Here is a 24,359-nt window from a genome sequence, read left to right as displayed (position 1 = left end):
GGTAATTACAATGTGGTGACCATTAAAAGAAGTTCCATACGGGCATTTTATCTTCGCCCGTGGGCAAGATAAGAATTTCTAGCATGGTTAAATTAATGGATCTACTTATCTGAGCTGGGAGAAAAATATATATCTCCGCTCGCTTGTGATATGTTCCATAAAATAAAAAATATGAACGATAACTTATGATTATACTTAATTTTAAAATCCAAATACCAAGATGAATTGATATTGAAAACACAATGTCGTTCAACAACATGCGTATACCTAGAATTCAACATACATTTACAGCCAATGAAATTGCAGATAGGCAATCATTAAATAGTAGGCTTTATCTTTAAACAAAATCACTTTGTGCGGGTATTTGAAGGCTAGCCAGCCGATACACACTACCGCGTTATATTTTGCGTTGACAGTATGTTCCTTTTTAATTGATTTACGTTTAAAATACAAACCGACCCAAACAAGGGTACAATGCAATAATTATGCAGGGCAAAAAGCATGTGTATAGCCTTCAAACTGGGTCAGTTGGTTGGATATAATCACTTACGGGTTCAGGCGGTGGAGGCACACTTCGGCGCGCGCACCCCCTTTATCCAAGTTCACTTATATGTCAATATCGGAAAAAAGAACTCATGAATAAGCTTTAAATGAACCATTTCGGAAAAGAGATTGTAAAAATTGACTCAGGGAAGTAATCCCTATATGCAAACAATTATAACTACTTTAATTTGGGTTCTTAGGGAGGGGCTAATGTTAAACGGTTGCGCCCCTAAACTACGCCCTTCTTACGTCAATTTCTGGACCCGCCCCTGCTCATTATTGTGCAGTGGTTGCTGCTGAATGTTTAGCACACTTTAATGACCTCTGTTCTCTGTCTGCAGGTTTATGTCATTTTAAATAGGTATTTGTAAACATGTTTACTATGTACTGTCAGATAACGTTCTACTTGGTGTTTTTACTATTTGTGTATACTTTAGTTTGTGGATTGCTGGTTGTTTACTTTATTCAATGTCACATGCTGTTATAGAGCATTGTTATTAAAATAGAATATAACCTACATTTTAAGCCGATGGAATTGCAGATAGGCAAGTACTAGAGTTCAAGACTTAAAGTACTAGAATTAATAATAAAGAATTCCATCTTTCGCGAGTGTTCAAAGGCTGCCACTCATCAAATACACACTCCCTGCGTCAGATTTGCGTTGTCAATGAATCCGCAAAAGAGGTTGTATCTTAAAGGGGCTGTCTCACGTATGATAAAATAACGAAAAAAAAATTGTCGAAAACTCACATAAACTTGGCATCGATGTGTACAATGCATTGAAACTTACTAACTGAAGTACCACATAGTTTACAATTTATTTAAGTTTAGCAGTTATTTCGTGATTTTCCATTAAAAAAACCCAGGTAGAATTCATTCCTTATACGTGATTGGCTAGTCGGTGTTATCACGTGATATTACCGAGGTAGGTGTATTAGCTTAGTTATGTCGCCCGATTAGAGTAAGCCTTCGTAGCTCAGTAAGTACGACGTAGGACTAAAATTTTGGCGACACGGGTCCCCGACACATTTTTTTTTTTTTACATTTTGGTACTTTTTTTACAATTATGATATCAAAGCGTAACACATTCTATTAGATAATTGTTCTGAGATTCGTTACAGAAAAAAACTTTTTTGGTGCCAATACGTGAGACAGTCCCTTTAAGTCAGTAGGATGAACTGAAATAATATCATTTGAATAAGAAAGAGCTCGTTAACTTCGCTCACACCACCGATTCTTCTTTATGAAGAATATACTTCATGTCAATTAACTAAAACATGAACCTAGAAAACTTGCTTTCTTTGTTTTATGTCGATTGCTTGAAGTCATATTTTTAACGATACATCTTTAATGTGTAACGCGCTTGAAACTGGTTTTACGAGCCTAATCATTGAAAAAAACTATATATAAAGAATAACACACTCATAGTCAAAGAAAAAACTTCTAAAAATGATTGATCTAATGTTTGTTATTGTTATTGTAAGATTGAGCAGGTAAAGACATAATTACTGCCCTACGTGTTTTTACGAATTAAACAACGGTACATAATGACAACGTCTGGATTCGCCATATTTCATGTGGTGTACGTGAATAAATTCAAATGCGTACGTGACAAAATAGGTCAAACTGTGAATTTGAATATATCACTTTGCTCGCGTGTTATATATGTTCCATAAAATACAAGATGTGAACAATAACTAATAATTATAATTTTGTTTAAAATTCAAAGTTAAATTAAAGCTGCACTCTCATAAATTAAACGTTTTGACTGTTCTTATTTTTTTTTGTCTTGAAACGAGCCATTTTTGCGAAAATGCGTGGAACCAGTTTTATAAGGCTGCTGAAAAAACATCAGATCGCAGATTTTTATATTTAAGTTCAAAAATTGATGTTTTATACATTTTTCTTATACCGTTAGTAACACTTTAAGCCATAAAATATTAATTTTCGAACGGAAATATGAACATCTGCGACCTGATCTTTTATCAGCAATCTTTTATCATTGGTTTGCAGATATTTACTCAAAAGTTTGCTCTTTCCGAACGATCGAAATGGGGCCTACATATATCTCCCTTTTTAATGTTTGGATAGTTTTCAAATCAGACAATGCTTTAGGACGGTCAGATGTAGATACAAAATTGAAATTTATCGGAAGCGTTTTGTTGAGGCAATACATATACGAGCATGGTCGATGATGTAATTGTTAACACTGAGAGGCGCATGCCACTGGCACCGGATTTTCAAACTCAATATTTATTTATTTTTACGTTTACAAAAAATTCCAAACTAATAATACCAAAAATGTGAAAAATATTGATTAGTTATATACTTAATAATACATATACAGTACAAAGTGCATTTTTTTTAATCGATATTTTTCAAATTTTTGATATCATAATTTAAAGTTTGGAATTATATGATTTTTTGTTAATATTGAGTTTAAAAATCAGGTGCCAGTAGGGGCATGTTTATCTTCAAACAAAAGAAGTTGTTGAGTTATATTGTTCAGGGTATTGTGGTTATAAAAAAAATCCTTTTGTTGCCATACATTTGGCAGTTAAAAAAGTGATCGTCAATTTCCGGAGATATACTAGTACACCATTTTGATTTTCATTTGATAAACAACAATGCATTCGAAGACGAGCATGCCGAATACAGATATCCATAGGCCCGAAATAGTAGTTTGCAGGTACGCGACAAAATCTGAAACGAAAACAGTCAATTGAAGTTATTTCCGTTATTGACACTGTAAGAGAATTCCAGATTGAAATTGTCGACGGTAAGAATGCGAAAAACAATTTGCAAAAAAGAGTTCAATGGCAGTAGTCACCGAGAGTAGTTTCCCTTTAATTATAGAAATGTAAAGAGTACTTGTTACGGAAGATTATCGGCTGCGTTGAAGATTGCCAAAACACATTTGGATAGTTAGTATAGTTCTAAATCAGATTTTCAAACATAAAAGCGAAAATTCACTGTCAGGTCATGTAACCGCAGTGATATTTTTAATGCCATATGAGGGCAAATAACTGATTCAATATCTTTTTCTGAATCATGACGTGATTGCCTCCCTTATACACATACAGCAGTGACGTCACTTTCTAATGTGTATTCAAAACATCAGACGACAAGAACTTTCAACAAGTAATGCACCATTCAATTGTAACCACGCCCCCCCCCCCACCCCGGTCCGGGGAATAGCGGGGACTTTGACTTTCGATCCAGCCAACTCCGGGTAAAATCTCCGCCCTGCGGGGACGAACTGATGGTAAAATCCCCGCCAAATGCCCCCTCATCCAAGGGAACCTAGATAAGGCCCATTCCCCGCTATATTTTGCGAGAAGTCAAACCACCACATTCACCCGGCACTGCGGGGTCACCTGAAAGGTATAAACATGGCCCATTTCCCCGGCTATCCCCGGTATACCCCCGGATCTGGGTGGGGGGTGGGGGGGGGGGCGTGATTACAATTGACTGTTACATAAACTTGTTAAATTAAATGCATTAAAAACAGGATAACGCCTCGGGTGACATTCTGCATTCGGGTTGACAATATCAATGTCACACATGCTGCCATATGATATTTATATTATGTCATCCATTCAAAAATGATATAACATTTTGGTGATCAAGATAAATTAAACATAGCAACAATATCGATATGCACCAAAACATCATTGCATCCTAATGACTATTATATGACTATATTTCGTGTTCGCATCCATATCTTTTGAACCGCTTGAAGGAGTTTGAAATACAAACCCACAAATGTTCACCATATTATGATAAAATCCTTTTCAAATATAATATCATTCTGTGGTGGTATTTATATTATTCTTGCCAGTTAAATTGTTATTATTCAGATCAGATTTCAATGCAATAGGGCTCACAGGACCTAGTGTTTCTGTATAACGGAAACTTTCCAAAGGATTGCTCTAGACGTTACCACTGGACCATATTAGTTTCATTGCTATACATTACAGCCTATATATCCAAATACTTTAATAGGTTATATTTTTTGGTGAATAGAACATACTTTTAAACAAAAATTATCGCTTTATTTACCCACATGCCTTAGGCAACCATCTTCCTTTTCATAGACAACCTAAATGCAAAGTCTTGCCATGCAGGAGACTTTCGTACATGTCAAATGACAGAAGACGGCTAATACATGTATAACTATTTAATTACCATGTTTTCGACTATACATACATAACGGAATATGTACATATCGGAACAGAAACTGGAAGGCGGAGCTTAAAGGCCTAGTTTAATCCTTCTATAAGTAACCCCCCCCCCCCCCCGATCGTGTACTGTACAAAATGTCTGTGTATTGATCTTAATCTAAATGTCTAATTGTCTTATCAGATCTCCGAACTGAATATCCTGATGTGCAGTATTCGGGGTTTTATTATAGAAATGGACCCTAAATGGCCCTGCGCCAATAAACAAATAAACAGGAAATTGGCCCCTACGGTGACATCAGTGCAATTAGCAATCATGCCAAACATTCCTTAAATTAGGCCTTTAACTGTGCTATAAATAGCGTGCGGATACATAACAACGATATTCACTTATACGCTTGCTAGTTATTGAACGTTGTTCTTGGAAACATTGTTCAAAACAGCTACTTCATCCATAACCTATGTGATTCAAACGCCGTGCTCGGCTAGAGGATCAGTAACTTTGACATGAAAACATACGAGTAATGGTTTGTTAAATGTTTACAAAAGACGAAACAAAACAGTTAAAAACGTTTGTATACATGTATTCCATATACAATAGTCTTTGTAACTTGGTTTGTTGTTAAGAATACCCGGTGAGATTTTGTTATTAAAGTGACACTCTTATTCAAAATTAACTACTTACTAAATAATGCATTTATGGAAAATAATAATTCAGACTGAAAACAAGATTGTAACCGTGTATTTAAAAGCTAAACACACAAAGAATATGAAATGATTGGTGAGTGCTAGAAGATTTACAGTGATCTTATATCGTCGTATAAGGTAGAAATACCGTCTTTTCTGCACATTTTTTAACTAAAACTCGTTATCCTTCGTAGGAACCATTGTTTTCTACCTTTAGCATCCTTTTGGGTATATTAAAACAACTGTATTAATTCTGGTAAATCTTATTAGGGAGTAATGGTGCATCTTTGGGAAAAATGCTACAGGGTAATGTTCAATTAAATAAAGGTGTCACGTGGTACGTATGAATATATCTACACGTTTAAAGTTTATTTATATCGGGGAGGTGCATGGCGGATCTTTCCAACATGATTTTTAACCATGAATGCTTATCCAGTAACCAGTTTACAAGTAACTATTCTGCTAGTTTATTATATTTAAAGTCTTTTACGCACTGTACTACAACTACATAATATGACACACATGGCTTACAAAACAGAATATATTTAAAATCCAAGTATTTGAAAAAATGCAATACATCAAGGAAACACAACCTCAACTCCAAGATTGCTTCCCTTAGTCTTAAATACAAAATAATACAAATAGATAAAGGGACGTAATAAGCACTGATGTCGGCAATGTAATTCCATGGCGTGCGCTCCCCTGAAAAAAATGAAAATTTTCAGCAATCTCTAAAATTTCATTCAGTTTGTACCATGGCGAGGTGAATATCGAAAATTAAAGTTACTTATTGATGGTTTCACTTCCAAATGTCGAAGCTACAAAACGCCATGTTTTCAGTAGCAACGTTTTTAGTATTTAATCTTGGTAATTTAATCAGACATTTTTTTTACAAAATGCCGAAGTTACATTTTTTGTAGTTACAATTTTTGAAGGTTCGGCATTTTTGCTTCTCTTTGAGATGTCCAATCATTGCTCGACATTTTGGTCACATGATGCAACACCATTTCCTCGTTGGGCTATTTACTCGGCATTTTGCAGTTAGATGCGGCTCGCCTTTATGAAGTCAGTGATGTAAAAATTCCGAAACCAAAAAATGCAGCTTCAGTATTTTGAAGTGAGGCCATAAGTATGCTTGTGTAAAACGAGTTCTTTTATAGATGTAATTATAGTGCTATAGTGAAAAAAACATCTCACATTCCCAGGTTCTGTAGTTGCTGCATTGGCGGTCGTTGTTGTAGCTGTTGCCGTTGCTGTAGCTGCTGGTGTTGTCATTAGTGTTGTTGTTGTTGTTGTTGTTGTTGCTGGTGGTGATGTTGGTGTTGTTGTTGTTGTTGTTGTTGTTGTTGTTGTTGTTGAGTCTGTTGCTGTTGTTGTTGTCATTGCTAGCGTTTCGGGTCGTACCATTAGCAGAACATCTATAAAAGTAGATTTAATCATTGATACTATACCCTAAATAGTGGTTATAGATCAGTTTAATTGCGTGGGAACACAAGCATTTAAACATAAGATTACTAAAGCCAACGTATGTCATAAAGCAATTTAAAGCTGCACTCTCACATATTGAACGTTTTTAACCAGGTTTTCACATAGTGAAACCTGGTTATTGGAATGGCGAACGTCGTTGTTCGGGCGGGCGGGCGTCCGGCCGGGGGCGGGGGGCGTCAAACTCACTTATGAAACTAAATAACTTTAGTAAGGGTTGACATATCTTGACCAAACTTAGTCTATAGAAAGAGTTAATGGGTACCTTTCATGGGATTGCGTTTGGGGTCCCTAGGGTCAAGGTCAAGGTCACTGTTACTAAAAATAGAAAAACGGTTGAAACTGAATAACTTTAGTTAGGGAGGACATATTTTGGCTAAACTTGGTCTATAGAAAGAGTTTATGGGTACCTTTCATGGGATTGTGATTGGGGTCCTTAGGTTCAAGGTCAAGGTCACTTTTACTTAAAATAGAAAAACAGTTGAAACTGAATAACTTTAGTTAGGGTTGACATATCCTGACACAACTTGGTATAAAGACGTAGTTAATGGATACCTTTCAATGGATTGCATTTGGGGTCCCTAGGGTCAAGGTCACTGTTACTAAAAATAGAAAAACAGACACAGGCTGAAGTTCTTTTGTAAAAACCTGGTTTCGTCGCATTGCGGCGTTTCTTGTTACAACTTTTTTTTTTTGTCTTTGAACGAGGCAATTTTGCCAAAATCCATGGAAACCAGTTATATAAGACTGCTGACAAAACTATAGATCTCAGATTTTTATATTTAAGTTTAAAAAATGATACTTCATGCATTTTTCTCAACCCGTTAGTAACGGTTAGTTACAGTTGAAGCCATAAAACATTAATTTTCGAACTGAAATATGAAAAACTACGATCTGATTTTTAGTCAGCAATTTTATATTAATGGTTTGTTGATGTTTACGCAAAAATTTGCTCTTTCCAAAACAAAAAAAATCTGATTCAATAAATGAGGACAACAATTGATTTGTAGAGAGCTCCAGTTCTAACAATTCCTTACTTTTCTATAATTGATTTGAATATAGCTGTTATTCTATTGATGAGCTCTTTCATTCAATTGTTATGGAAATTAATGCTGCTGTATTGGAATTAGCATTATACAGTCGAACCTCGTTGGATATTTTACCTTCAATATAAAGAAATCGGTCCTTTTAATCCAGTTCAAGCCAAAAAGGAAATCGAGGCAAGCGAGTTCGAGCCAACGGGGTTCGACTGTTTATCATAGTGCTTTTGAGATACCTCATTATGAATTAGAGAGTTCTCTAATTGATTTGGTGGGGCGTCTTTACATAGTCAGCACATACAAGATGTTTGTTTTATTCCAAGATTGGTAATAATTATTGTGAAACAAATCACAATCTGTTTACATTGTGGTCGTGAAAAAAAGATGTATCGGCACAAAACAAAACAAACCCAGGTACTTTCAAATGCAAGTTACTTAAAGCTGCACTCTCACAAATTGATCGTTTTGACAAAATAAATATTTTATGTCTTTGAATGAGCAATTTTTGGGGAAAATGTCTGATATAAGACTGATGACAAAAGATAAGTTAGCAGTTTATCATAATTGATGTTTTATGGCTTGAAGCGTTACGAAAAATGAAACTTTCAGCAGTTCACCAAACATTTGCGATCTGTTCTTTTGTGAATCTTATATGTCTGAATTGTAGAAATTGGTGCCAAAATCAGCGGATTCTAAGACGATTTTTGAGACAATATGTGAGAGTGCATCTTCAGGTGATAATTATTCTACATTGCTTTTTTAATAAATATTACATCCCCATCGGCTTTTGTAATATTGATTACCTTTCCACGCGGAAATACAACTTAGTATTTATGTTAAAATGGAAACATACTGAAATATAATGTTGTTTCTTTAATGGTGTTGTACGTCAAATTCTAGGTTCAGCCTTTTGGTTTGTCGTCTGTGCCAGGGTCTTGCTAACAACTTAAAGCTTTAGCCATAGCCGTATAATTCAGTTCGGAGAAATATGAAACTTGGTACACGTGTTTATTATGGCACTTATTCCATATATTTACATTCACACTTCATTCCTTAACGATGGTTGTTGTTTGTCAATTGCACTTTTTTTCTTTTGCGTTTGTTCGATACTTCTGTCTTGTCATTGGGCGCAATAATACCAAGGGGCGGGGCATATTTACTACGGACCTATTTTTTCAATGAAATCGTAGTACAATTATTGGCAACATGCAAAACTGTAATCTGCAGTAAAGCAGTTAAAACAAAATAAGCAACGATAATTTGATTGATTTTAATGTAGATAATTTCATGATGGATGGAACAGTTGAAGAAACGTTTGTGTTTAAAAATGCTGTTAAATGTCACGAAAATACAAAAACAGTTAGTTCAAAATAACCTCTATAACGGGTGCTTGTATGACGTCATGAGTGATGTCATTGAAAAAGTTTTACATTAAGCTGGATTCGGGCCGCAACATAACTCGGCAGCTGCATTTTGTTTCGACGCCATTTTTTTGCAGTGTTCATTCGTTTTGAAAGTGTTGTTTTTTTTCCAAAATTGACTGGATTACTGGGATTATTTACACACAATACCTATTGGGTAATCAACTAATTACCTATACAGTCCTACTTTAACCATTATTTGTTTTGATAACTAATTTAAACCTGAAAATTTTGTAAATATGTTCTTGATAAAATGTACAGCATCTTGACTTCAGCACAGGAATTTGACTCAGTGTTTGGTCAAAAATGTAATATTAAGTTATTATATGACCAAAAACTGACAAAAAACAACAATTTCGGACAAAAAAACTGGTCACTTATACAGTGAACTCGACAGTTCCGGGTCAGTAAAGAAATAAACGAAGCGTGTCTGTTGGAAAGGAAACAATAGAAAATTAAAACTACATAAATTGATGAACAAATACTTAATCTAGACTGTGATGCTATGAAACACTTGTGTTTCTTTGTTGAAATGATTCATCAGTGTCTGCAACTGGAAGCTGTAACTATGACAGTTTCGGGTCGGACTCGTCACTTCCGGGTCACGTTAAAAATACACATTTCTGAAGGCAGGGGTAATCTCAAACAATTTTTATAATCAGCTGTGAGTAGGATTATTGGTCTCAGTAATTAGCAACACTACAGTTGTTAAAGGAATGGGTCATAAATAACTTGATGAACAACATCTTTAAATGTATAACTTCATAAGACAAGAAAAACACAATGGTATTTCAATATAGTAACATTATGTACATTTCTGTTTCTGTTTTTTCTTTCTGAAAACGTATTCTACTTTAATACAACCATCATTCCAGAACCCTCTTTCAGTGCATTAAGTAGGTTTTTTAACTGAGATGAAACCATCTTTATGTTTTGTTTTGCATATATAAAATAAGAAGCTGGAAGAACCACTCCCCCTCCTTCTTCATTTGGTGCAGGCCATGGTGGGAAGCTAGGAACTGGTTCTCCTGTTGCTTCAGCAAATATTTCACCACCTTCGTCCAAAACAGAGCGAAAAAGTCCTGCCAAAGACCTTGGAACATGTCCGATCGGCAAATCAGCAATATCACTTAATTTAATAAACCTTTTGGTATCGGTTACCATTTCATGAACATTCTGTGGAAACTGGTCTAATGATGGTATCCAAACCAAACAAGCATTCAAGTCTTTAATGTTTGTATACTCTCTATCAACTATTAAACGCGTTGGTTGTTTTGTAAAGGGTGGCCTAATCTTGTATGCATGGTAACCCTTAATAACTGATTTGTGTAACTCAATGACAGAAAAATCTGGTCCACTATAATCGCTTTCAGTAAATGTAATCTCCGAAACCCCCGCCTGTGGATCGTACTCCGGTGAATCTTTTAGTGACTGAAAATAAATACACAATGCAACATGAATGGAAAATTAAACAATGCCCACAATTTTACATTGTTAGAGTGTTAATTAATTTATCCAAAATATGAATAAATTTAGTTTTTTGGAGACAATTATTAGCACATTTTTTTTATTTTAACAGTTTGAAGGAGCTTTTTACCCCGTCTTCAGTGTGCAGTCAGGGCATTGGAAAGGTTCATCTTCGGCAATAGAATCGGCAATACAGTCAGAGTGCAACCAACAATCACAAATGTCGCACTGTATCCATATACTTTCTCTATCTATCTCCAAGTCCTCTTGCCATGTCATTAAACAACCTTTGCAAAATTATAAGTCCTTAGCTATGCAATCAATGCTTTACGTACGCGTTCAGACTTTCCCGGAGACATTCTCTTTCCCCTTTTGCATTTCTGGGAGATGACCTTTGTCTGCTTTACTTCTGGACTGAGTCTATGTGCAAACGTCAACTTCCTCTTGGGACCCATGATTCTACCAAAATGATGCATATTTTTAAAAATGTTTAAACAACGAAAATAGGAAACTAGATACTATTTGCACTTGTTAGTCTAGTATGAGATTACAGTATGCATTTAAAATAACCACTGCATTCCATACATTTAAACTCATTATGGCACAAATTAGTATGCAAAACGATTGAAATTGTATAAATTAGCACTTTTTAACAGTGGTGTATCATCACAAGCAATAAATCAATAGTAAACAGCTGTCAAAACCTATTTTGCAATGCGTTTACAATTTTGAGAATGTCCCTGATGCTGACCCGAAACTGTCACAGGCTAGCTAGGTCAAGGTATTTGCTGCATTTGTCAAAACAAGTTTGACGATGCTAATTAAATTTATGACTCTTATTCAAAAGGAAATTACTTAAATAATAACATGTAAATCATACCTGGATTCCTTAAATTACCAGGACAAACATCGGTTTTTGTTGCGCCTTATAAACAAAAATATCGCGCATACGGTTTATTTTTGGAACGCTCCAGTCACGCGTATCGTGATGACGACTTCCGGTTTCAAATGACAACATCCGAAATTAAAGTGAAATTAGCGAACTGATTGGGAAATATGACCATATATTCAAATGATAAAAATCCTGTATTGTTTTTGAAATATAAACATTTTGTTCTCGATATGACCCGGAACTGTCGATGACCCGGAACTGTCGAGTTCACTGTACTATCAATAGAGAAAGGACCGGCACTCCAGACGTGCCCAAAATCAGGTAAGTCAATTTTGATCTCCGTATTCTTTTTCACTACCGTCGGAATCTGAACATTCTGTCAAAACAACTGCAGAAAAAAACTATTTAGTAAACACATCAGCTTGCCAGGAAAAGACAACTCAGCAGAAAATATGTAAGTTATCATGGTTAGTCGAGTATATATATGTGGTTTATTTCATGTTTTGGTATTTGTATGCAGCTACATTATATATTCTAAAGTATGTTTTTATGCAAAAGTTTGCATTGTTGACCAACTTTCGGTCAGAAACCAGGTCGCTCAGCCTTCATTGTTACGATGCGGGCCCTGAAAGCGCATATGTAAAACAAAAAACCGGGCATAAACGGCACGTATTTTACTAAATAATGCACGTTTTCTTCCGATAACGCCCGGGTTTTTGCGTTTTAATACACCACGATAACGGACCAAAAACACACATTTTATGCAATAATACGTATTTATAATATTCTTGACCTTGAAAAGATAGAAAATAAACATATAAATAAGGAACTATTTTATCTGTGCATTCATTGTCGTATAAAATTAGGTTACGATAGCTGTTCTAATTTACCCGCCGTTGAGAACGACGAGAGAAAGAAAAAAGAGAAAATGCTCTTGAATAATCAATTTATTTTAGCAGAAATGTAGATTTAAATAAATGTAAATATAAGTATTAAAATTCGACATGTTGCATTTCATTGGGGTATGGTATGCAATGGCGCAGTTCAAAATGTTGGTGGAGTCCTTCGGACCCATTTTGAACAGCCCCATTGTATACCATACCCCAATGAAATGGAACATGTCGAATTTTAATCCTTAAACCTATTATATGAATGTAGGCAACAAGTTTTATAGCTGGTAAAATTTTACACTAATAAAGCTGCTAAAACTTTTCACTTTTATATGAATGCAGGGTTCGACACTAACAGTAGTCCTTTAGTCCGAGACTACCAGATTTATGGTCGGACTACAAGACATTTTAAGTCAATAGTCCGTCGGATTACTAGAAGAAAGTAAATATCACATCAGTTAATTGAGCATAAAATCTTTATTACGCTTAAACTTGCGTAAAACTTGATGTCAAGAAGCCGATTATCACCGGTAAACACTCATTGTAAAGCTTGCCGAAGATGGCCGAGCAGTTCCGGACAACATGGACTGTTAACCGAATTTCGCGCGCATTTCGTATAGCCTTTCGATTAATGTTTAAATCAGTCAGTAGAATGTCTTTATTTAGAAAGGGAAAAACCATTTTCACACTCGATGGTGTGTTTTAATCGTCAGACATGTGCACCTCTGCTTAAATGTCAGCAAGGTAGATTTGGGTCCAAGTGGCAGATTTTCTAAATCCCTTGCATTTTCAGTCAAAAACAATGAAAGATACGATGCAGATAAACACTTGACGGTTTTTACTATTTTTAGATTTTCTGAAAATACGTCATAATTATTATGGTTTAGGGTATTGCCAAATTTCGGTGTTTATTTAAAGCAAACAGAAGGAACATTATGTCTGGCTTATGAAATCTTTTAAACTGGCTTTTAGAAGAACAGCTGATAAATTAATCATACTGCCAAAACAGGTATAATGCAGTGTAAGTGCAGACGATGACAGAGTTGTGTGCTTTAATTTTCGCGCCAAAATGTAACATTTTATACATTGAAGCTAGGGCCAATAACAATTAACACCACGCCGATAGCGATAAGGCTACACCTACAGTGTCACATGACCTCTTAATTTAGTACCTCCGACAAATACCCAGAAGCAGACGATAATAATACAAAAGTTATAAATGACAATCAGATAAAAAAATGCATGGAACATGGTAAAATATAGCAATAAAACCAAGTATAACATTAAATAAGTTCATTATTATTAATTGTATGCAATGTATAATTCAGGTAGAAAAATGTCTAGACTTTAAAATAATTTATTTCTAAATAACATCGGAATTTTGTTACAGTACAATAACAGTCTCTATTTTAAAACTCAAATAAAGGGAAACAAAACATGTATTAATTTCCTATCCGAAAATCAACAAAAAAGATGTTTGTATAGATCCATTGTCAAAACTCAATGGTTTGCTGTTTTTCTTCCTTTTTCGATTCAGAATCACCTGTTTTATAATAGTGTAATGCATTATTATCATTATTTATATAACTACCTTATTGTTTCTCTCAATGAATAAATTTCCGTTTTAAATGAAATGCAAAACTGTTCTAACAATCAGCATAGAAATTTTGAAACGACCATAGTCATTATACATGCAAAGGTTTTTACTTTGATTTGCGTCATTTTAAAATATGATTTTGTTTTATCGTATAGTGAAAAAGACACCTCAATTTATGTGAGTTACATTTTTTATTAAATTTAATTAAATATCTGATATTTAGCTTAAGGTCACAAAAAGTATATACTATACGTATATACTTTTTGTGACCTTAAGCTAAATATCAGATATTTAATTAAATTTAATAAAAAATGTAACTCACATAAATTGAGGTGTCTTTTTCACTAATATGTCAAACAAACTTAAATGCAAATGTATATGCCTCGGTTTTAAAACTGTTTGCACAATAAGGAGACAAATTTCAAAATCAAACTAAATCGCAAGATATCATCAATATTGTACACGAATTCTCATAATGATATTTCTTATTTTAAGGCTATTAAAACGGAAATATACGTATATTATTAACGTTTACATTAAGACATTTTGAGAATTGAATTAGTCTACTAAACAGTCCCTTGTTTTCAATTATAATTTTAGCAGCATAAAGGGAAAATGTCAGTATTTCGGATTTCTTAAACTGTCTTTACTATCTCTCAATTATGAGACATAATTTGTGTTAAATATATATAACAGCGTAATTACACTACTGTTGATATGTGAGGATTGTCGGAGGTCATGGCGGATAGCAACGGCAACTGATAAGCCCTGCCTAATCTGGACGCTAGTTTGAGTGACAGGCAGCGTCATGTTTATTGTTATCTTACTCCCATACAAAAAATAATTAATAACACTTTTGGAATTTATTTCATCATGTTTTATTAAGTATTATATGATATGTTGTTTAGATTAACAAAGAATACTGAATAGTAGGATGCCAATAATCAAATATTGCTTATCAGTAGGATGTCTGTCATTTGTGCCATAACTTAGCAACGATCTCAGTCGAGGTGTTTTAGTGTCAAGTGATTTATTGCAACATTTTCCTGAAAGTGACAGATTATGGAGTATTTTAGCATGGTTTTTAGATTTTTAATCTGAGGTATTTTAGCATAGTTTTTAGCATTTTTTTTGGTTTTAAAATTAAATTTAAAGGCCAAAAATTGTTTTGAAGAATGTGGAAATTTTAAGATTGAGACAGATAAAAATCATGACCAATCAAAGGGTTATACTGACAATGTTCTAAGAAGGCTAAGTCTCACAAAACACTGAAGGAATCCGTTGCAGGCTTGCATTTTTATGGACTACCAGAGTTTTTGCTGGACTACCCAGATTTGGGATCCAGTAGTCCGAGGGACTACCTTGTGAAAAATGTTAGTGTCTAACCCTGCTGAATGTATCTAACGAGTCGTATAGCTGGTTCAACTTCTTTTTTAATTGAACTCCTTGAACGACTAGAAAAAAGACTAGCCCTGATATACGCTTAAGCGTTCTTGTTGTTTTTATGAGTAAAACGTTGTTAAATTTTTTAGACGTTGAACTGCCATAATATAATAAAACAAGTCATTTAATTAAGTTTTTATACATAAGAACATTTAAAATATCATATATACGCACGTGATATAATATACCAAATATCAAATCACTTACATATCAACAATGTTCCCCTCAAAATATACTTTTCCATGACGTCGAGCAAAAATTATTATTATTAAGAATTTAATTGCAAAATAACCCCGTCCAATTTCTTTTATTAATGAGGATGATTAAAGAACTTGCTTTATATAGAACATGCGTGCAATTTTGTTCAAGGCAAATCATATTTTTTTCTTGGTTGTAATGTGATTGCTGACTGACTCCGTTTGAAAAATTCAAAATTTAATAATAAAATAAATTATTCGTTGTTGACCATGGCACATGTATAGATTGGGAACAGTTTCCTAGTATGACTTCAATGGAAGGTAGATCCAGAGTCAATATTTGACTTCATTTATGCCAGGGTGAGTAATCACGTGACTAAACGGGGTTCTCACATGGGTCAACACGGGTCACAACGGATGTAAACAAACAATTACGTGCGTCGTTCTACAAAATTCCGTCAAGTTAAAACTTTGACCAAGAATTGCATTAAGTTGACTTGATTTATACATCAGATATGAAAAATATTTAGAATACAACCTACATTTTAAGCTAAAAAAATTGCAAATAGTCAATCATTAAGAACCAGACTTAATCATATTAATGCACTCTTACTCACAAGTAAGATCCTATTCGGTAAATTAAAACAATTGTATCAATTGTGGTACTGTGTATTTGGGAGTAATAGTGCATCTTTAAACTTCCAATGCCGACTTACCGTTGTTAACACAGGTGATCGTCACATAGCTTTGTCACTGAAATATGGCCTTTTAGTCCTTTGATATTGTTTAAAAATTAACAAAATATCAAAAATAGACTATTATATGTTTATATATAATTATCTTTTTTTGTAAATTTTTAAACAATATTAATGGACTGGAAGGCCACTTTGTATTATTTTTTTAAAACATTATCAAAGGACTGAAGCCCGGCCATATTTAAGTGACAAAGCCATGTGACGATCACCTGTGGTTGTTAATTATACGTCAAGACATGTGCAAATGATATCAACACGATTGTGAATAAATGAGTAAGTACAATACTAGCATGTAGCGATTGTTTTGAAGGTGTTCATATTCATCAGATAATACATTTCATAAAAAACCTAGATGTTTTCTATATGAAGTCTTTAACATTTGATAACTTGGGACCGTATGTTCAGAACTTTATACAAATGAAAACAACGTTGTTAATGTCATTGTTGTAAGATTTGAAAAGTATTTATTTTATGCACCAGTCAATTGTGACCACGCCCCCGCCCCCAAGGTCCGGGGGTATACCGGGGATAGCCGGGGAAATGGGCCGTGTTTTTACCGTTCAGGTGGCCCCGCAGTGAATGCGGTGGTTTTGCTTCGCTTTAAATATAGCGGGGAATGAGCCTTACCTAGGATCCCTGGGGTGCGGGGTCATTTGGCGGGGATTTACCCATCTGTTCGTCCCCGCAGGGCGGGGATTTTAGCCGGGATTGGCTGGACCGAAAGTCAAAGTCCCCGCTATTCCCCGGACCTGGGGGGCCGTGGTTACAATTGACTGGTGCTTTATCTCCGCCATTTTCCATCGAAAACAACCTCGGATGTAATGGACGGTGTACAAAGTCAGGAATCAGAAAGTAAATCGCGTAGTAATTTAAAGTTAGCAGTTACACTTCATGACTTTACTCTTGGGAATCAATTTAAACTTAATAATACAAAGTACCCGCTAAACAATACAGTTATAAATACTATTACTTCAGATTTTACGAACTACTTCTACTGATGTAAAGGCATACATCCGAGGTTGTTTTTGATGGAAAATGGCCGAGGTGTTCCGAATTAGTTTGACCTTGAACCGAGGGAAGTGTTAATGGAACCCGGTCCCTGTCTGTTGAAACCCTCGATCCCAGTTCTTGCTCCATTTTTATTGTTTCCATTTTAACATTAACCCCAACAACATTTAAAGGTAACTACATTATACGTATGGTAAACGAAAATGTTCATCTTCACTTGTCCAAGACAGTGTTCATAGCTTTTAAAGCTGCTCTCTCACAGATTGAACGTTTTGACAACTTTTTTATATCATTTGTTTTTGTCTTTGAACGAGCCAGTTTATGCGAAAATCTGCGATCTGATCTTTTGTCAGCAGTCTTATATTACTGGTTTGATGTTTTATGGCAAAAAGCATTACTAATCTTTTAAAAAAATAGTTTTTCGGCAGTTTTTTTTGCAGCTTTAATGACTTAGAAACGAATTCCTAGGGCACTTCATTAATTTCATTCCGTATATTGCCCAGTTATTGTTTTATTTTAGACCTAAAAACAAAAATGTTTGATTCGCCTAACTGATATAACTTAATTATTTTCATTGTTGTTTTTAATAATAAAACCATCCTCGTGTTGACCTGTTCTTTAAATGCCCCCGACCCACCCCTACCTCAGTGCGTGTAATCAGGAAGAACAAATATGTCTATTAATCCTAGGTAGCTAACATTCCTTTGTTTTGTTTTATTCCATTTGGGCTTGGCAGGTCTTTCAATTCTAACAATACCGGCCGATGTATTACCATTCATCTTCTACAGACATTCCTGTCTTAATATAAAATAGAATCAGGCTACATTTAAGCCAATGAAATTGCAGAAAGGCAAATAAGTACTAGACTTAATCATTAAGAAATTCACATTAAGAAGGTGTTTAAAAGTCCGCTTGCTGTCACTCATCCATGCGTCAAATTTTGCATTGTCAATGTATCAGCTAATTATGACCTGAAGTAATATCTTAATGATCAAGAAGGACTCGTTCGCTACGCTCATTCCGCCTATTCTTATTCAATAAGAATTCACTACATGTAATCTAACTATAACGTAAGGTCAATTTTAATTGCGCTAGTGAAACCTATCAAAGTTAATTTTTAATTCAAGCAATAAATGACTCTTCAAAGATGTGCCTCTTTATTTCACATGCGAAATTGTTAATGCCACCAAAGCCCGTCAACAACAACAACAACAACAACAACAACAGCACCAATAAAAACAAAAACAACAACCTTTAATGCAGTGGCTATATGACATCGAACAGCATGACAAAACACACAGTAACAGAATCATTATGCAGGCGCAAAGCTGCCTATACGCGAGCAAACGGCTGAATCCTAATGATTCTGACAAATAAACACACACAGCCAAAGTTGCAGTATGCGTACTTGACTACGTGATCCTTAAAATGTCCATTTTCCAGTACTTTATGAAGCACCTCAGAACGCCCAGAATGCGCTGGATTGCCCCATGTTTTCAAATATTTCCGAGGGGGCATGCCCCCGAGCCCCCTAGCAGAATTACGAATAGAGGTCTAGCTACGCCCCTGTAATAGTTTAAATGTTTTGAATAATTAATGATACAGTATGCACGCCATCGACCTTGTTTATTTGTTTTATAGTGATATATTTGTTTATTAAACTGACTACTGGGTACGGCAATTCATGGAATTTATGAAGAACTACGACGCAGAAAGATTACTATTATATACATAATCATTTCATTGAATTGTGTCAGAGGTTGGCCTCTGTATTGTTAACTTGCATGAAGTAGCAGATAATACTCGCCTATTAATACACTTGAGTGATGTCCAAAAAATCTTTGATATGTCAAAGATCTACATAAAATGTTTACCTTATTAACTGTCACATTAGTTAATCGGTTCGTTAATTTTTCTTTTTACATTGAGTAATGTAGAATGCAGATTATTGGTACGTATTTTTCAGTAAAAGAGAACGAGGCAACGTATGTTTGCGTACGTAGTGTTAAACAATACAGAGCATAATACAATGTTGTTGAATGTATTGGTAAGCAAATTAGAACAAAGCAAGGTTTTACAGATACCTACTGTATGTAGAACGTCTACCATATGAACGTCTACCATATATATGTAGAACATATACCATATGTGTAGAACGCATACCATATATATGTAGAACGTATACCATATATATATGTAGATCGTCTACCCTATGAACGTCAACCATATATATGTAGAACGTCTACCATATGAACGTCTACCATATATATATGTAGAACGTATACCATATGTGTAGAACGCATATCATATATGTGAAGAACGCATACCATATATATATATATGTAGATCGTCTACCATATATGTAGAACGTATACCATACATGTAGAACGTATACCATATATGTAGAACGTATACCATATATGTAGAACGTATACCATATATGTAGAACGTATACCATATATATGTAGAACGTATTCCATATATGTAGAACGTATACCATATATGTAGAACGTATACCATATATATGTAGAACGTATACCATATATATGTAGAACGTATTCCATATATGTAGAACGTATACCATATATATGTAGAACGTATACCATATATGTAGAACGTATACCATATATGTAGAACGTATTCCATATATGTAGAACGTATACCATATATGTAGAACGTATACCATATATGTAGAACGTAAACCATATATATGTAGAACGTATACCATATATATAGAACGTATACCATATATGTAGAACGTATACCATATATGTAGAACGTATACCATATATGTAGAACGTATACCATATATGTAGAACGTATACCATATATATGTAGAACGTATACCATATATGTAGAACGTATACCATATATATGTAGAACGTATACCATATATGTAGAACAAATACCATATATGTAGAACGTATTCCATATATGTAGAACGTATACCATATATGTGGAACGTATACCATATATGTAGAACGTATACCATATATGTGGAACGTATACCATATATATATAGAACGTATTCCATATATGTAGAACGTATACCATATATATGTAGAACGTATACCATATATATGTAGAACGTATACCATATATATGTAGAACGTATACCATATATGTAGAACGTATACCATATATGTAGAACGTATACCATATATGTAGAACGTATACCATATATGTAGAACGTATACCATATATATGAAGAATGTATTCCATATATGTAGAACGTATACCATATATATGAAGAACGTATTCCATATATGTAGAACGTATACCATATATATAAAGAACGTATACCATATATGTAGAACGTATACCATATATGTAGAACGTATACCATATATGTAGAACGTATACCATATATATGAAGAACGTATTCCATATATGTAGAACGTATACCATACATATTAAGAACGTATTCCATATATGTAGAACGTATACCATATATATGAAGAACGTATACCCTATATGTAGAACGTATACCATATATATGAAGAATGTATTCCATATATGTAGAACGTATACCATATATATGAAGAATGTATTCCATATATGTAGAACGTATACCATATATATGAAGAACGTATTCCATATATGTAGAACGTATACCATATATGTAGAACGTATACCATATATGTAGAACGTATACCATATATATGAAGAACGTATTCCATATATGTAGAACGTATACCATATATATGAAGAACGTATTCCATATATGTAGAACGTATACCATATATATGAAGAACGTATTCCATATATGTAGAACGTATACCATATATATGAAGAACGTATTCCATATATGTAGAACGTATACCATATATATGAAGAACGTATACCATATATGTAGAACGTATACCATATATGTAGAACGTATTCCATGTATGTAGAACGTATACCATATATATGAAGAACGTATTCCATGTATGTAGAACGTATACCATATATGTAGAACGTATTCCATATATGTAGAACATATACCATATATAAAGAACGTATACCATATATATGTAGAACGTATACCATATACATGTAGAACGTATACCATATATAGGTAGAACGTATTCCATAAATGTAGAACGTATACCATATATAAAGAACGTCTACCATATATGTAGAACGTATACCATATATGTAGAACGTATACCATATATGTAGAACGTATACCATACATGTAGAACGTATTACATAAATGTAGAACGTATACCATATATGTAGAACGTATTCCATAAATATAGAAAGTATACCATATATAAAGAACGTCTACCATATATGTAGAACGTATACCATATATGTAGAACGTATACCATACATGTAGAACGTATACCATACATGTAGAACGTATTACATAAATGTAGAACGTATACCATATATGTAGAACGTATTCCATAAATATAGAAAGTATACCATATATAAAGAACGTCTACCATATATGTAGAACGTATACCAGATGTGTAGAACGTATACCATATATATGTAGAACGTCTACCATATATATGTAGAACGTATACCCTATATATGTAGAACGTATACCATATATGTAGAACGTATATCATATATATGTAGAACGTATACCATATATGTTGAACGTATACCATATATATGTAGAACGTATACCATATATGTAGAACGTCTACCATATATATGTAGAACGTATACCATATATATGTAGAACGTATTCCATATATGTAGAACGTATACCATATATGTAGAACGTATACCATATATGTAGAACGTCTACCATATATATGTAGAACGTATACCATATATATGTGGAACGTATTCCATATATGTAGAACGTCTACCATATATATGTAGAACGTATACCATATATATGTAGAACGTATACCATATATATGTGGAACGTATACCACATATGTAGAACGTCTACCATATATATGTAGAACGTATACCATATATATAGAACGTTTACCATATATATAGAGAGAGAGAACGTTTACCTTATATATATATATATATATATAGAACGTATACCATATATGTACATGTAGAACGTATTCCATATATGTATAACGTATACCATATGTAAATAGTGCGTTTACCATATATGTAGACGTCTACCATATATATGTAGAACGTCTACCATATATGTAGAACGTCTACCATAAATATATGTAGAACGTATACCATATATGTAGAACGTATACCAGATATGTAGAACGTCGACTATATATACGTGGAACGTATTCCATATCGAGGTGCTCAAATGATGTAATAGTGGAACCAAGTGAAAACTTCAGATATATACATATATATGGTAACTATTAGTTACCTTTAGAGGTGGTTGAACTAGCGTTAGCGTTGAATGATTCTGTAGTCGAGTTTGTTGTGGGTACTTTTGAAGCGGTCTCTGATGTTTTGGAGTTGGTTCCGGAAGGTGTTGTTGTTGCGCTCATGCTAATTGTATTAACATTTGGTGCAATTGCTGTTTAGACACTGGTGGTTTAACGACCTGGTGAAGTTGGTCTTGCGGGCGTTCCTTAGCGAGATGTGATTGTTCCAACTGATTTTTTCAAAAATGACGTTGTTATATACTGAAGAGGGCAAGCTAGTAGCCAGCAAACGTCGATAATTAAACAAGGTCAAAAAATGGTTTGGTTAGGGTCACATCCTTTTCAAAAACAGCTAGGGTAGGTTGGCTTTTTATTTTCAATTCTTTATTACGCTTTATATAAGAACGTTATTGGAGAATAGTATTGTATTAAAGTAATTATCTTCAGTATAAAGCTTTAAAGTTTGCAACATATTAAAACACACACTTAAAAATGAATAATAAATTTAAAAAAAATACATACATACGTAGGAAAGGAATTTACATAACTTGTTTTCCAATCCTTATTATTTGTTTTGTTGTTATGAAATAAATACTGTTTAATCTAAATACATATCAATTATCAACTGATTATTAAAAAAAGGTAGGGTTGGCGCCTATTTCGTAGGGAGGGTCGGGTTACCCGAACTAAATGTAATTATTAAGCCTATAATTAATTAAATTAAAGTCATGCACGGGTTAAATTCAAAGTACGTGTCTCGTGTGTCTGGCACGCAAGGCGATGTTTCGTGCGCAGGACAAACGTCACTTCATTTAAGGTCAATGTCGCACTAAAATGTTAATCATAATGGATTGTTGCATATATGCACATACAGTATAGTAGGTCATGTCCGGGCCGTTATTATATTGCATAATAAGTTATATTCTTCAGATTGCATTGAAAAACAAATATTTACCTTTGCAAAGTTTGAAATCCGAAAAGAGGGCAAATATTAAGCGCATTTATTCCTTTGTATATTTTTGCCAATTCAAAAAACGGTAGTTTTTATCTTACATGATTATTCAGATAAGATATGAATTACACGATATTTAAAAATAGTCTCGTTTGGTCTTCCTTTAAACATTAAAGTGACACTCTTATTCATAATCAGTACATACACATGTCTTCCAAACATAAATTGTGAGTGATAAACCTTTAACTACTTACTAAATAATGCATTTATGGAAAATATTAACTACAGATAACAAGATTGTAACCGTGTATTTAAAAGCTGAAAACGCACAAATATTAAATGACTGGTGGGTCCTAAAAGATTTACAGCGATCAACTTTTGTCTCATAAGGTAGAAATATCGTGTTTTCTACACCTTTCTTTCAAATTAAACACAGTATCCTTCATAAGAACCATTGTTTTCGAGATTCATTCATCCTTTTGGATAAATTATAACAATTGG

General features: G+C 34.0%; 2 protein-coding genes across 2 annotated transcripts; both read right to left on the bottom strand.

Moving 5' to 3' along the window:
- Positions 1–5,862: 5,862 nt before the first annotated feature.
- LOC128202818 (integumentary mucin C.1-like) lies at positions 5,863–15,989 on the bottom strand. The gene is made up of 3 exons (XM_052903976.1): positions 15,854–15,989; positions 6,609–6,829; positions 5,863–6,113 (listed from the first exon to the last, which is right to left on the bottom strand). Exons 1-3 carry the CDS (start codon positions 15,888–15,890, stop codon positions 6,033–6,035), a joined length of 339 nt encoding a protein of 112 aa, XP_052759936.1. The 5' UTR covers positions 15,891–15,989; the 3' UTR covers positions 5,863–6,032.
- On the bottom strand, positions 10,161–11,930 carry LOC128202810 (uncharacterized). Its single transcript, XM_052903964.1, has 2 exons — positions 11,160–11,930; positions 10,161–10,788 (listed from the first exon to the last, which is right to left on the bottom strand). The coding sequence occupies exons 1-2, from the start codon at positions 11,298–11,300 to the stop codon at positions 10,207–10,209; spliced, it is 723 nt and encodes a 240-aa protein (XP_052759924.1). The 5' UTR covers positions 11,301–11,930; the 3' UTR covers positions 10,161–10,206.
- Positions 15,990–24,359: the final 8,370 nt, after the last annotated feature.

Source organism: Mya arenaria, chromosome 2, assembly GCF_026914265.1.
Source record: "Mya arenaria isolate MELC-2E11 chromosome 2, ASM2691426v1".
NCBI lineage: Eukaryota > Metazoa > Mollusca > Bivalvia > Myida > Myidae > Mya > Mya arenaria.
The sequence above is the reverse complement of the archived record's forward strand: the minus strand, read 5'-3'. Positions and strand labels throughout refer to the sequence as shown.